This window comes from Sturnira hondurensis, unplaced genomic scaffold (assembly GCF_014824575.4).
Source record: "Sturnira hondurensis isolate 20B ecotype Veracruz unplaced genomic scaffold, ASM1482457v3 Scaffold0011291, whole genome shotgun sequence".
Lineage (NCBI taxonomy): Eukaryota > Metazoa > Chordata > Mammalia > Chiroptera > Phyllostomidae > Sturnira > Sturnira hondurensis.
In genome coordinates this window covers 5,392,764-5,404,578 of record NW_028083922.1, presented here as the reverse complement: position 1 = coordinate 5,404,578, position 11,815 = coordinate 5,392,764, and the positions used below count along the sequence as shown (strand labels likewise).

Genomic DNA, 11,815 nt, shown 5'->3' with positions numbered 1-11,815 from the left:
TGCTTTTCAACTGATTTCCTCTCCCAAACCCCTCACACATGAGTCAGTTCTCCAGTCCCCTGAACCAGCTGTCATAAGACCAACCAGGCTTCCCGTGCTCTCAAGTGCAAAAACACCTTTGTGTCACTGCATCACCTGAACTCTCAGCTGCATGTGACTGTACTGAATATTCCCACCTCAAAATCTATTTCTCCCCTGGCCTGGTAGCTCAGTTGGTTACAGCATCATCCTGATCTGCCAAGATGGTGGGTACGATTCCAGTCAAGGAAAACACAAGAATCAACCAATGAATACATAAGTAGAACAACAAATAATTGTTTCTCTCTCTAAAATCAATAAATAAAATGTTTTTTAAAATCCACTTCTTCTGGCCTTCATTGCATGACACTAGCCAGACTGGCCTTAAACTCCACCCTTCCTCTCTGCTCTGCCCACCAACTGCACAAGAAAATAAAATTGCCAGATGAGCAATCCATCACTTCCCACTGACAACTCTAGTGTCTTCCCTTCTGTAAAAAACCAATTCCTTCCATTTTTCTCTAGATTCACGCTTTCTCTCTGCCCAGGGGACCTTGGTCCATCAATAGAATATTCTCCTTCTGTGCTTTAACAATTCCCTCTACACCAAGCTTTTTCCACATTTTATTTTCAAAAGCTTTATTGAGGTATAATTCACATTCCATAAGATTCACCCATTTAAAGTATTCACTTTTTACTATATTCACAGAGTTGTACAACCATCACCATTAATTTTAGAAGTTTTCTTTTTTTAGTTTTTTTAAATTATTTATTTATTTATCTATTGTTAGAGGGGAAGAGGAGGAGAGAGGGAGAGAAATATCAATGTATGGTTGCCTCTCGTGAGTCCGGCCTGCAACCCAGGCATGTGCCCTGACTGGGAATCGAACCACAATCCTATGGTTCGCAGGCCCCTGCTCAATCCACTGAGCTACACCAGCCAGGGCAGGACACTTTTATCTTCAAACAAAGAAACCTCACACCTATTAGCAGTCACTCCCTATTTCCCTCTAGCAACCAACACTTCTCAGCAGCCCTAATCTACTTTCTGTATCTATAGATTTGCCTACTCTGGACATTTCATATAAATGGAACTATACATGTGCCTCTTTTTTTAGTGGATTCTTTCCCTCAGTATGATGTTTTCAAAGTTCATCTGTGTAGTAGCATGTGTCAGCAGTTCATTCCTTTTCATGGCTCAAGAATATTTCGTTGTATGGATAAAACATATTTTACCCATCATCACTTGAAGAACATTTGGGTTGTCTCCACTTTTTACCTATTATAAATAATGCTGCTAGGAACATTCATGTACAAGTATTTGTTTGAATGCCTGTTTTCAATTCTTTGAGTGTATACTTAAGAGTAGAATTGCTGGGTCATAGTCTATGCTCATATTCTACATTTAACTGAAGGGACCATACTATTTTCCAAACAGACTGCACAAGTTTACATTCCCACCACCAATGTATGAGGGTTCTGGCTGCTCCACGTGCCCACCAGCACTAGCTTTTTGTTTTGCTTTGTTTTTTAATGTTACTATTATAGCCATGCTACTGGAAGTGAAATGGTATCTAATTATGGCTTTGATTTGCATCTTCCTGATGGCTAATGATGCAGATAATCTCTTGATATGCTTATTTGTACACTTTATTTGCAGAAGTGTATTTAGATCTTTTGCCCATTTTTAAACTGGGTTTTTTTTTGTATTTTTATTAATGAGTTGTAATAGTTTCTTATATATTTTGAATATTAAGCTCTTATATGATTTGCAAGTATTTTCTCACATTTCATAGGTTATCTTTTCACTTTCCTGATGGTATTGTTTGAAGCATAAAAGATTTTTGTAATTTGATATGTTCAATTGTTCAATTGTTTTCTTAGGTTGCTTTGAGCTTTTGGCATCCTAAGAAACCACTGGCAAATCCAGGGTCACAAAGGTTTTCACCTATGTTTCTTACTAAAAGTTTTATAGTTTTAGCTCTTACGTTTAGATCTTTAACCCATTTTGAATTAGTTTTTATGTGGTGTGAGGTAGGGGTTAAAATTAATTTCTTTGGATGTGAATATCATTTGTTTAAAAAACTATTCTTTCCTCCCACTGAATGATGATATTGGTATCTGTACTGAAAATCAATTGGCCACAGATGCATGGCTTTATTTCTGAACTCTCAATTTTATTTCATTGGTCTATTTGTTCTGCTCTTATGCCAGTGCCACACTGTCTTGGTCACTATAATTTTGTATAAAGTTTTGAAATCAAGAAATCTAAATCCTCCAACTTTGTTCTTTTTCAAGATCATTCTGATTATCCTTGACTTTTGATATGAAATTTAGAATGACCTTGTTGGTTTCTACAAAGAAGCTAGCTGGGATTCTGATAGATCAATTTTAGTATTGCCATCTTAACAATTTGTCTTCCAACCCATGAACATGACATGTCCTTCCATTTTCTTTCAATATTTCAGTTTTCCTCATATAAGTTCTGCTCTTTTTTGTTGTCTATTACCAAGTATTCTTTTTGATACTGTTATAAATTGCTTCATTTTCAAATTGTTCATTGTTAATATACAGATACACAACAAATTTTCTTTATTGATCTTGTATCCTGTAACTTTGCTGAATTTGTCCTGGCAGTTTTATTTAGAGATTTCTTAGGATTGTCCATGTATAAGATCATGTCATGCACAAGTAAGCATAGCTTTATTCCTTCATTTTCAGTTTGAATGTTTTGGTGTTTTTTTTGTTTAATTGCCCTGGATAGAACTTCTATGATGTTAATAAAATGATAATAAAAGTGGCACAAGCAGGCATCCTTGTATTGTTCCTGAATTTAGGGAGAAAGTTTTGTCTTTCATATATGTATCAGCTGTGGGTTTTCCTAAGTGCTCTGCATCAGGTTGAAGAAGTTCCCTGCCAGACTGTTTTTACTGTTTTTATCATGAAATGGTACTGGATTAATCAAATACTTTCTATGTATCCATTAAGATGATATAGGGGTTTTCCCCTTTATTTTATCAATATGGTGTCCCAGCTTCTTTTTTTAAGTTAAAATCTTAGAAGGATGCTTAAGGTAAAACACAGCATAGGAGTTTCTGTGGTTGGAGCAGGAAGGGAAGCCTGGGGCTGCCTAATTGGCCCAACAATTTCCTTCCAAGTAGTGCTGGGTCCCACAGGATACTGTTTGGGCCCAAGAACAGCAAACAGACCCCATTGTCCTCTCACCCAAAACTCTTTGTTGGGCTGGCTGTCAGCCAACTAAGCCCCAACCCTCGGCTTTAAGAAGCCCTAGTTGGCAGGGCTGGCTGATTAAAAGCAGTCACTTTAGCATTCTGGAGATTGAATGTTTATACTGGCATAGAACTCCACAGCCAATTCCCCCCCTATACCTGTCTGAAGGGTTGATCTAGGGACTTTGAAGTACTTAACACTTGTCCTTTTTGATGTTACCTTTCCATTTAATGTTAGTTTGGACCTGTGGTTACAGCAAAACTTATACTTGTAAAACCCTGATTACAATCAACCCAAAATACAGAGATTCGGTATCTCAAACAGATTTCAGGAAGCCCACTGATCACTTTTGGGGATGACTGATTAAGAAACTTTATTACAGAAAATGAGTGCATCCAACATCCCCAAATACATTTGTGATGAGAATAGACACACAGGAGACACAGACAATAGTTGCTACATCACAACCTTGTTCTTTCCAAAGGATAAAACACCATTCAAGAACAGGGTGAAGGGGTTGGAGAGGAGGTGATTAGAGACAGCAGGTACTGTCCTTTAGATTTAAAAAAAATAGCAGGTTGACATTGAAAGAGTACCTACTGTGGGCCCAGAAATCAAGGTAAGCCTAAGCCTTACAGTAGTGACAGCATGCCCCTTTACCACACTTCAGGGAAGCTAGAGAACATTATTCCACCAGGAGAAGCAATCTTGGGATGAGTAGCAGTCTTGTTGCAAGCAGCTAATGAGCCAAATAGACTTGACTCTCTTTAGAGCTAAATGTCTCCTTAATCAAAGATCACTGACAGCCTCCCTACTTCTATGTTGCAGCAAAATCACCCTCTTCCATAGTTGGCATGTTTAGTTACAGATAGAGGGACACCACTTAGTAAATACCTCTTCTTTATGACAAGTTGAGCTTCTCTTCCATATGACAAACATTGCCCACAGCTTCCCAATCTTAGCATTGCACATTGTGTGTTGGGCAGCAGCAGCTTCAGACTGCAATGCCAAGGCAGAGCTGGAGAAAAGTAACAAGGGCATGGCTAAAGCAGGAGGGGCAATCCTGGAACAAGTGCAAGTGCCTCTGGGCAAACCTCGGGACCAAGGGATTTTTAATTAGTGGTAATGTTGTAGAACCAGAAAAACATTTAGGACACAGTTCTGATGTGAGAAGGAAAGGCTATGAATGTAGATTAGAGATCAGAGATCAGGCCAGTGACTATGACTATGACTTGTACCCACCCAGGATCTGACAGGGTGAGGTGGACACCATCTGCAAACATGCCAATTTCCAAATAGTCAATTTTAACAGAAAACTGCCTTCTCCTGAGTAAGGTCATTAAAACACTCCCAAGTGCTTCCTAACCTCGAACATCCATATCTGTGTGTCAATACTAGGCAATGCCAACATTCACCCATAACATAGTACCCTTCATTACTGCCAACAGTTGAGATGTATAAACACATCAGCCCTCAAAATATTTAGTATAACCATTTGGCCACTGTGGCCATCACCTCACCCCAACTTGAACAAAATGTTACACTATCTACCAACATGAAATAATCAATGAACACAAACCAAGCTTCAAGTTTAAGAACATTTAACAATCCATGTTTCCAACGAAGGAGCTCACATCTTGTGTAGGCCATCCTACTGTCCATCTGACATCTAAGCACTTAAATGTGCTTAGAAACATTCCATCAGTCTGCCTCACAGGTGCCCCAACACCACGCCTGCAACAGGAGCCCCCAAGCAATCTTTCTTAGATTGTTTGGTTCCTTGAAGTGTGTGTGAGACACTACTCCCTACCCTACCTGCACTCAAGACATCAATTGTTGAGTGGACCAAATGTTCTGGGTTGGAGGGATAAAGTTAATGAAGCCTGAATATTTGACACATCATACCCTCAGGAAGATGTTTTTGCTGCTTAGCAATGATGAATTTGGCCCATGTCAGTGGTGAGGCAGGAGGCAAATAAATTTAAACTTATAGTAGCCTCAATCCTAACCACCCATCTTCCTGAACCTCTAAAGGCTACTTAACCTTGCCTGTGTCATTATCTTAACTCCTATATTCAATGGTTTAGACTTCAGCTTAATGCCATTCTGACACAAACAAAATCACGCAGTAGCTTCAAGTACCCCTCTTCCATCTCATCTTATGCTAGCCACAGTGTTACGACTTACAATGAGGCTAGTCGCCAAATACAGTGGAGTGGGTTGTTCTACCACTAACACTGCTATGAGTCAGAAATTTAGACTATTATAATAGAGAACAGCTTTAAAAATGTAATACTGTTTATTTAACTTCAAAAACATCTCAGCATTCTAAACATACAAAAAATAACAAAATGTTTCAAATTGTGTTTAGTACAGAAGGTTCTTCAACTTTCATTGATGCAGCGACTCTTTGCTGATGAAGAGTTCTAGTTTGTTTAAAAACAAAGTTTAAAACTACTGCACTTAACTAAAAAAGATCCAAACACTTCTCATGCCAGCTGACCCCCCCTTTTTCCACAACTAAGAATGGCAGAATGCTATGTCACTATATACAAAAACAAAACAACCTGAAGCTAAATGGATGCCCACTGCAGTGTCCACAGGTCCAGCCTCACAGTGCACGCCCTGAGCTACGGCCCCTCCAAAAGGCATCTTCCCCACAGCCTCAACGCCAAGCAAAGAGCATCAAGAGCTTGTCTTGGTTGTTTTGTTCTTTTTACAAACTATAGATATGTACAGTTGATAACTCAGGATTTCTAGCCAATAACCATATAGTTAACACCACCTTACAGATTAAAAAAAGAAAATGCCAGGAACATCTTTAAATGCCTTGTCATACCAACAGCAAAGTGCACAGAGTGAGGAGAACATGAGCCTTTCCATTTTAAAAATGTTTGGAAATATGTACAACTTTGATACAGTTTCAGGGTGCTCCAGACACCCATTACCACTTCATGTAAACCACTGACAATTTCTAGAGCACTTTGAAAGACTACATATGATCATGATCCAATTGTGTAATTAATCCTAATGAGGGCAACAGACACCTCTCAAATAAGAGCTGTGTCAGTTACGGCGCTCCCCTACTCTAAGGTATTCACAAGGAGACAGATAAACAGTTTTTTTATTCATCCTCCTCCTCCTCCTCCTCCTCCTCCTCCTCCTCCTCTTCTTCCTCCTCTTCCTCCTCATCTTCTTCGTCTTCCTCTTCCACCTTTTTCCGAGCAACTTTAGTGGGACCCTTTGCACCATCAAATTTTCCTTTAGACTTATAGTCAGCGACATCCTGGAAGGAACAGGGACATATTCCAAATGAGGAGACAAGCTCTCCTGCCATTATTTTAGCACAGGGTAGAAACATGCTGTCCCTGTCTCAGAATAAGAGAGCAGTAATTCAAAATAGTACAAGGCTGCTATCTGAAGTATTTGTTTCCTGATATAAATTTGGTTCTCAGCCATTCAAATCTAAAAGGTAATGGTTGATCAAGTAGCCTTTAACTCATGTTAATAGCACTATCTAATCCCATGCCAGTAACATCCCATGTTATCCTATTTTTTTAACACTGCCTGAAGTTGTTCTAAATACAAAGACCTGTCAGAAGCCTGAACACCAGCACAAGTGGCTGATCTTGAGTGGAGATGGGCCCTCACATGATTTGCTAGTTACTCAGCCCAGCAAAGCAACGTTCTACCCACAACCCCTCATACCCAGGGCATCTGACTACTCGCCATCTAGACCACACACTTCTGGCCCACCTCACCTTCTCATACTTCTCCTTCAGCTTTGCAGCCTTATTGTTGTAAGGCTGCTTTTCACTGTCACTTAAGTTATTCCACATCTCTCCCAGCTTCTTTGCCACATCTCCAATAGAGATGCCAGGGTTTGTGGATTTGATCTTGGGGCGGAATTCTGAACAGAATAGGAAGAATCCAGACCTTGGGGGAGAAAATATATAAATTAGATGAGAACACTCAAAAACATGAGCTTAAGTCAAAACCCCATGTTCCTGGACCCACATACTTCCTACCACTATGACTCCCACCTACACTGAAGAAATGCATGATACCACATACAATTTCAAAGTTGTAGGTTCTAGAATATTTAAGCTGCTTTAGAAATATATAGTGGTTTCTCAGTCTATCAGTTATTGGACAAAGGGTAGAGAATGTACCTAAGGACACTGAAACCTCAAACTAGACTGCCTGCTTCCCAGTGGAAAGGCCAACGGGCAACCACCAAGCACACAAAGCTCACAAGTACCTCAAGCTCAAAATACAGAATACTTCGCAGAGGTACCCTGACATTTTTTTAGGTAAAGTATCTTTTTAAAATCTTTCAAGAAGGAAAGCTCTTCATGGTTGCCCTGAATCCTCTGGTCACTTACGGTGGCCTTTTGGGGGCATTGGGGTCCTTCTTCTTCTTGCCTCCTTTGGCTGGCCCATAGTCCTTCATTTCCCGATCATAGCGTACTTTATCTGCCTTTGCCATCTCATCAAATTTAGATTTCTCCTTCCCCGACATTGTCTGCAAAGAACAGGATCTGTTAAATTCCTCAATGCAGTGAACACATACCTGTTTGGGTTGTCCTATAATTAAAGTGGCAGCTGCTTTAACCACTTGTAAGAGGGGATGAAAGCTTTAAACCCTTGTAGAGTCTTAAAAAATAAAAGTGCACATACAAAATTCTAAAAACATGCAAGATGTGTCTAAGTGAAGAGGAAGAAAACAGATACCTGGGGCTACTCTAAACATAAATAACACCAAAGTGTGACATCCAACTAATAGTAGCTTGAAGAATACAAACAAAAATACCTTCCACCTCTCAGAGCACTTCTTGGAAAATTCTGCAAAATTGACAGGAACCTCTGGGTTTTTCTTCTTATGTTCCTCTCTGCATGTCTGCACAAAGAAGGCATAAGCAGACATCTTGCCCTTTGGCTTCTTGGGATCACCTTTAGCCATCCTGACTGATGGATGGAAGGAAAAGAAACAAAGAAAAACAATCCAATGAATACAACAGAACTATATGACATACCAAAGGCATGGTAAAATTGAAATTTAGGTTGCTCTTAGGAAACACCCCCCATGCCTGACGTCACAGACAACCAAAGACAGACTGGGGAGGAAATGAGCTTCACTGTCACTTGTCATTTAACTTTTGACCAGCATGAAGCATGCAGGTTTGCAAGTTACTTCTCCAAGAGCGATCAAGTACTCCAAATGGAAGCAACCCAAGTGGCTTAACTAGATTCTGATTGAGAAATACGTTTTTGGAAACTACAACCACAAAGTAGGGAGGACACATCTGTAGGCAGTGCAGGCTGATAGAAGCTTGAAATCAATGACTTAAAACTAGCTGGTCATCTGTTTCACCCCCATGTTAGGAACAAAAATACTGTCACTGCTGCTAAACACAGATCAAAGCAGAATTGTAAATAGAGAAAATTTGGTATTTCACTATCGTTGATGCATTTAGACTTATAAAAAATGGCTTTTACAAGAATGGTGATATAGCAAGTGAGCAGATACCCCTGTACTAATCCACATCTGTCTCTTCGTCATCTAAAGGGGCAGGGGATACCAAAACGGATAGTCCTGCTCATCTGGTAAAGCAGAATTCATGCCCAGCCAGAAATACTTCTTCCAAAGTTTCCAAATAAAAATGTAGCTGTGGCGTGTCATCGTCCCTGTCCCCCCCACCCCAGCTTCCCGCCATCTTTTCCTTTCCCACACCCAAGGTCATCATGTAAAACTAAAGCACTGCCCTTTGCAAGGACCATCCCAGGGACTGCATTAGGACCCCACAGTGTCTGCACGGGTGCGGCAGGCCAGAACACAGGGGAGCCCCAGGCCGGCAGCGGGCAGCCGGGCACGGTCAGGTGCTGGGTCACCCTGACACCCATAATTCACCTTCCATTTTGTCAAAAGCTTCGTGATGAAAGAAAGTGCCCCTGAAATACACTGTTGCCTTCCCAGGGGGACAGGTGGGGCCGGGGGCAGCGGTAGCAGCAGTGCTCTGGAGACGCAGAGCCCAGCCAGAAGCGGCCGCAGTGATGGTGGCGCCCGCCGTGCCTCCAAGCCCCACTTGCTAAAATGGCTGATTCAAGAGCAGTGGGCACAGGCGGCGGTGGCGAACAAAGCCGTCCGGCCCCACCACTGCCGCCACCGCCCGCTCCTCTGCCCGCATCCTACCCCGCCCCGCCCTTGCCCGGGTGCCCGGGGGCGCCAGGCTGGACACCCCTCCCAACGCCCGCAGGGCGCGGGTCGAATTCCTCGGGATAACAAAGACGCCGTGCAGCCATGACGCTCGACAGCGCTGCGGCCCGCGGCAGCGCCCCTGGCCCTCCACACCACCAGCCCCTGGCCACAGGCGCTTCGACCAAAGCCAGAGGCCGCCCGGGAACCCCCACCTGTCCACCCCTCGCCAGCGCCCATCACGCGCCAGCCATGTTAGTGGAAGCGGCGGTGCCCCGCGGGCAGGCGACGAGGGGGGGGCGGCCGGCCCGCCCACGCCCCCCCCCCCCGACCTCCGTCCGCTCCTGAGACGGCCATGTTAATGCAAAAGAAACATTGCAGCTTGCGGACCCGCAGGGCACCGGCAGAGGCAGGCAGCGAAGTTTGTCTGCACCGCAGCCCCCCCGCGGACACCGGCTGCCTGTCCCCGGAGGCGGCCGTCCTGGGCCGGAGAGCACCCTGCCCCCTTCTCAAAGCCGTCGCCGGGATCCGGGACGGGTGCCGCCAGAGCCCGCAGCCGCCCCTCAGCTCGCGCTGCCACCGCCGCTGCCCCAACATCTAACCTCAGGGGGGTCTGAGCCCCGCGGCGCGGCCCCAGGGGGCCGTGACCAAGAGTGGCTCCGGGAAAGGAGCCTAGCCTAGACTGCGGGGAGGTCGGAATGAAGCACTGGAAAGTTGAAACACCTGAATTGCTTCTTCTTTCCCAGTCGCCTAGGTAGAAGGAAGGCGGAGGGGGCGGGAAGGGCGAGAAGAGGAGAGGCAAGAGGCGGCAGCAACGTGACGCGCTGGCCGCGGCGCGGACTGGAAAGTTGTGCAGACGCTGCGGCGGCGGTGGCGGGCGCGGGCGCCGGCGGCGGAAACGTACCTGTATTGTTCGCTAGTCTGGGCAGCGCAGGGCACGACGCGAGGCTCAGAGCTCGCCAGCCTCGCGCTAGCTGCCTCCACGAGAGCCGCCTGATTGGCCAGCGGGCTCCGCCGTTTAAAACAGCCTCCTTGCCCGGCCATTGGCTGCGGGTCTCATGCATATTAAACAGGCGCGGGCGCCCATTGGGCGCAGCCGCTGGGATCATTCATTCAAACAGAACAACCCGTAGGCGCTAGCTGCGGAGGTAAAAGGCAGGAATAATCTTATTTTCCCAATCTCCACGCCCCCTACACGAACTGAGCTAGGATTTCAAAGGACTTTGGAGAAGTGGCCCCGCCATTCCCCGCGGCCTTGGCCTCTGGCGTGGGAACGCGAGGTCGAGCCCAGCTGCGCTGCCCTTTGCTCCCTCCACCCCGCGGCCGGCGCACCCGGGCCCGGGGCCCTAGGCCCCCAGGCAGTCTCCCAGCCTAAGAAAACCTCCGGGGGCAACGGGCGAGGGTCAAAGGTCCTCTACCTCTGCCCAGTTCTGTCGCGGCTGCGAGGCAGGGGTCTCGCCACAGCTCGTTCGCCGAGACCTTGGCGTTTCACCGCTGCCCAGCCCGAAAGAAGCCTGACTCCGCTCCTAAGGATCCTGCTTGACTGGGCTCTCTCCACTAATTGCCAGAAAGGTGTTTGTGCCCGCAATTTCGAAAACATTGAGCTAGGTGGGCTAGAGGAGGAAAGCAGGGCTTGGCAAAAGCACAGAAATCGTGAGAAATAGTACTTCTGTGTTGCGGGAGTCACCTCTTCACTGCCACAGTTCAGGCCCACAGTCCCTCCGCTGTCCTGACACACATCCTGGTAAAGAATAAAAGTTCTTGGCAGGAATGAATGGGATTTGACTTGACTTAGCCCCGTCAGTTTTGCCACTGGCTAGTGGAATGGGCTTAGGCAAATCACTTCTTTTAGGGGATTCATGCTATGGTTTTCAAAGTGAGGGTGGGTAGGCAGTGTCACCTCTAAGGGATGTTTGAAAAATGCCCCATGACTGAGAGTTGTTGCTGGAGTTTAGTAAGAGGAGAGGATAGGGAGGCATATTAAGTGTCCTGCATTGGGCAAGGCAGCCATACGGAAGAAATGTCCCACTACAAATACTAGTATCAGCCCTGTTGAAAAATATTGGAGGGCCTTTCCTTCTTTGAGCTTCCTAGAAAGAATGGAAGAAGGAAGGGTAAGGAAAAGTTGCACATTTTATGGGTTGAAATTTGGAGAAAATAATGAAAGAGGTGCATCATGAGTTTGACATTCCCTTTCCAAAGCACTTTGAACCCAGCAAGATAGCCAGCTATTTATAATTCCCATATTTAGAAGTGAGACCAAAAGACGAGTTTTCCAAACGCTGTTTCCAGAAACTGGCTATGTTTGAAGTGCTTAGGGGAGCTGACATCACAAGGCAACTGCCTCCCTATCCCCACTCAGTTCTTGCC

At 44.9% G+C, this 11,815-nt stretch overlaps 1 protein-coding gene across 3 annotated transcripts; it reads right to left on the bottom strand.

Annotated features, from left to right (window-relative positions):
- Window positions 1–3,596: 3,596 nt before the first annotated feature.
- On the bottom strand, window positions 3,597–10,435 carry HMGB3 (high mobility group box 3). 3 transcript variants are annotated; one of them, XM_037059758.1, is made up of 5 exons: window positions 10,350–10,435; window positions 8,063–8,217; window positions 7,635–7,774; window positions 7,011–7,185; window positions 3,597–6,535 (listed from the first exon to the last, which is right to left on the bottom strand). In XM_037059758.1, the coding sequence occupies exons 2-5, from the start codon at window positions 8,210–8,212 to the stop codon at window positions 6,374–6,376; spliced, it is 627 nt and encodes a 208-aa protein (XP_036915653.1). In that variant the 5' UTR covers window positions 8,213–8,217; window positions 10,350–10,435; the 3' UTR covers window positions 3,597–6,373. The 3 variants fall into 3 exon arrangements, with proteins under 3 accessions (XP_036915653.1, XP_036915655.1, XP_036915654.1); XM_037059760.1 differs by lacking the exon at window positions 10,350–10,435 and adding an exon at window positions 10,169–10,343; XM_037059759.1 differs by lacking the exon at window positions 10,350–10,435 and adding an exon at window positions 10,048–10,141.
- Between the last annotated feature and the right edge of the window lie 1,380 nt (window positions 10,436–11,815).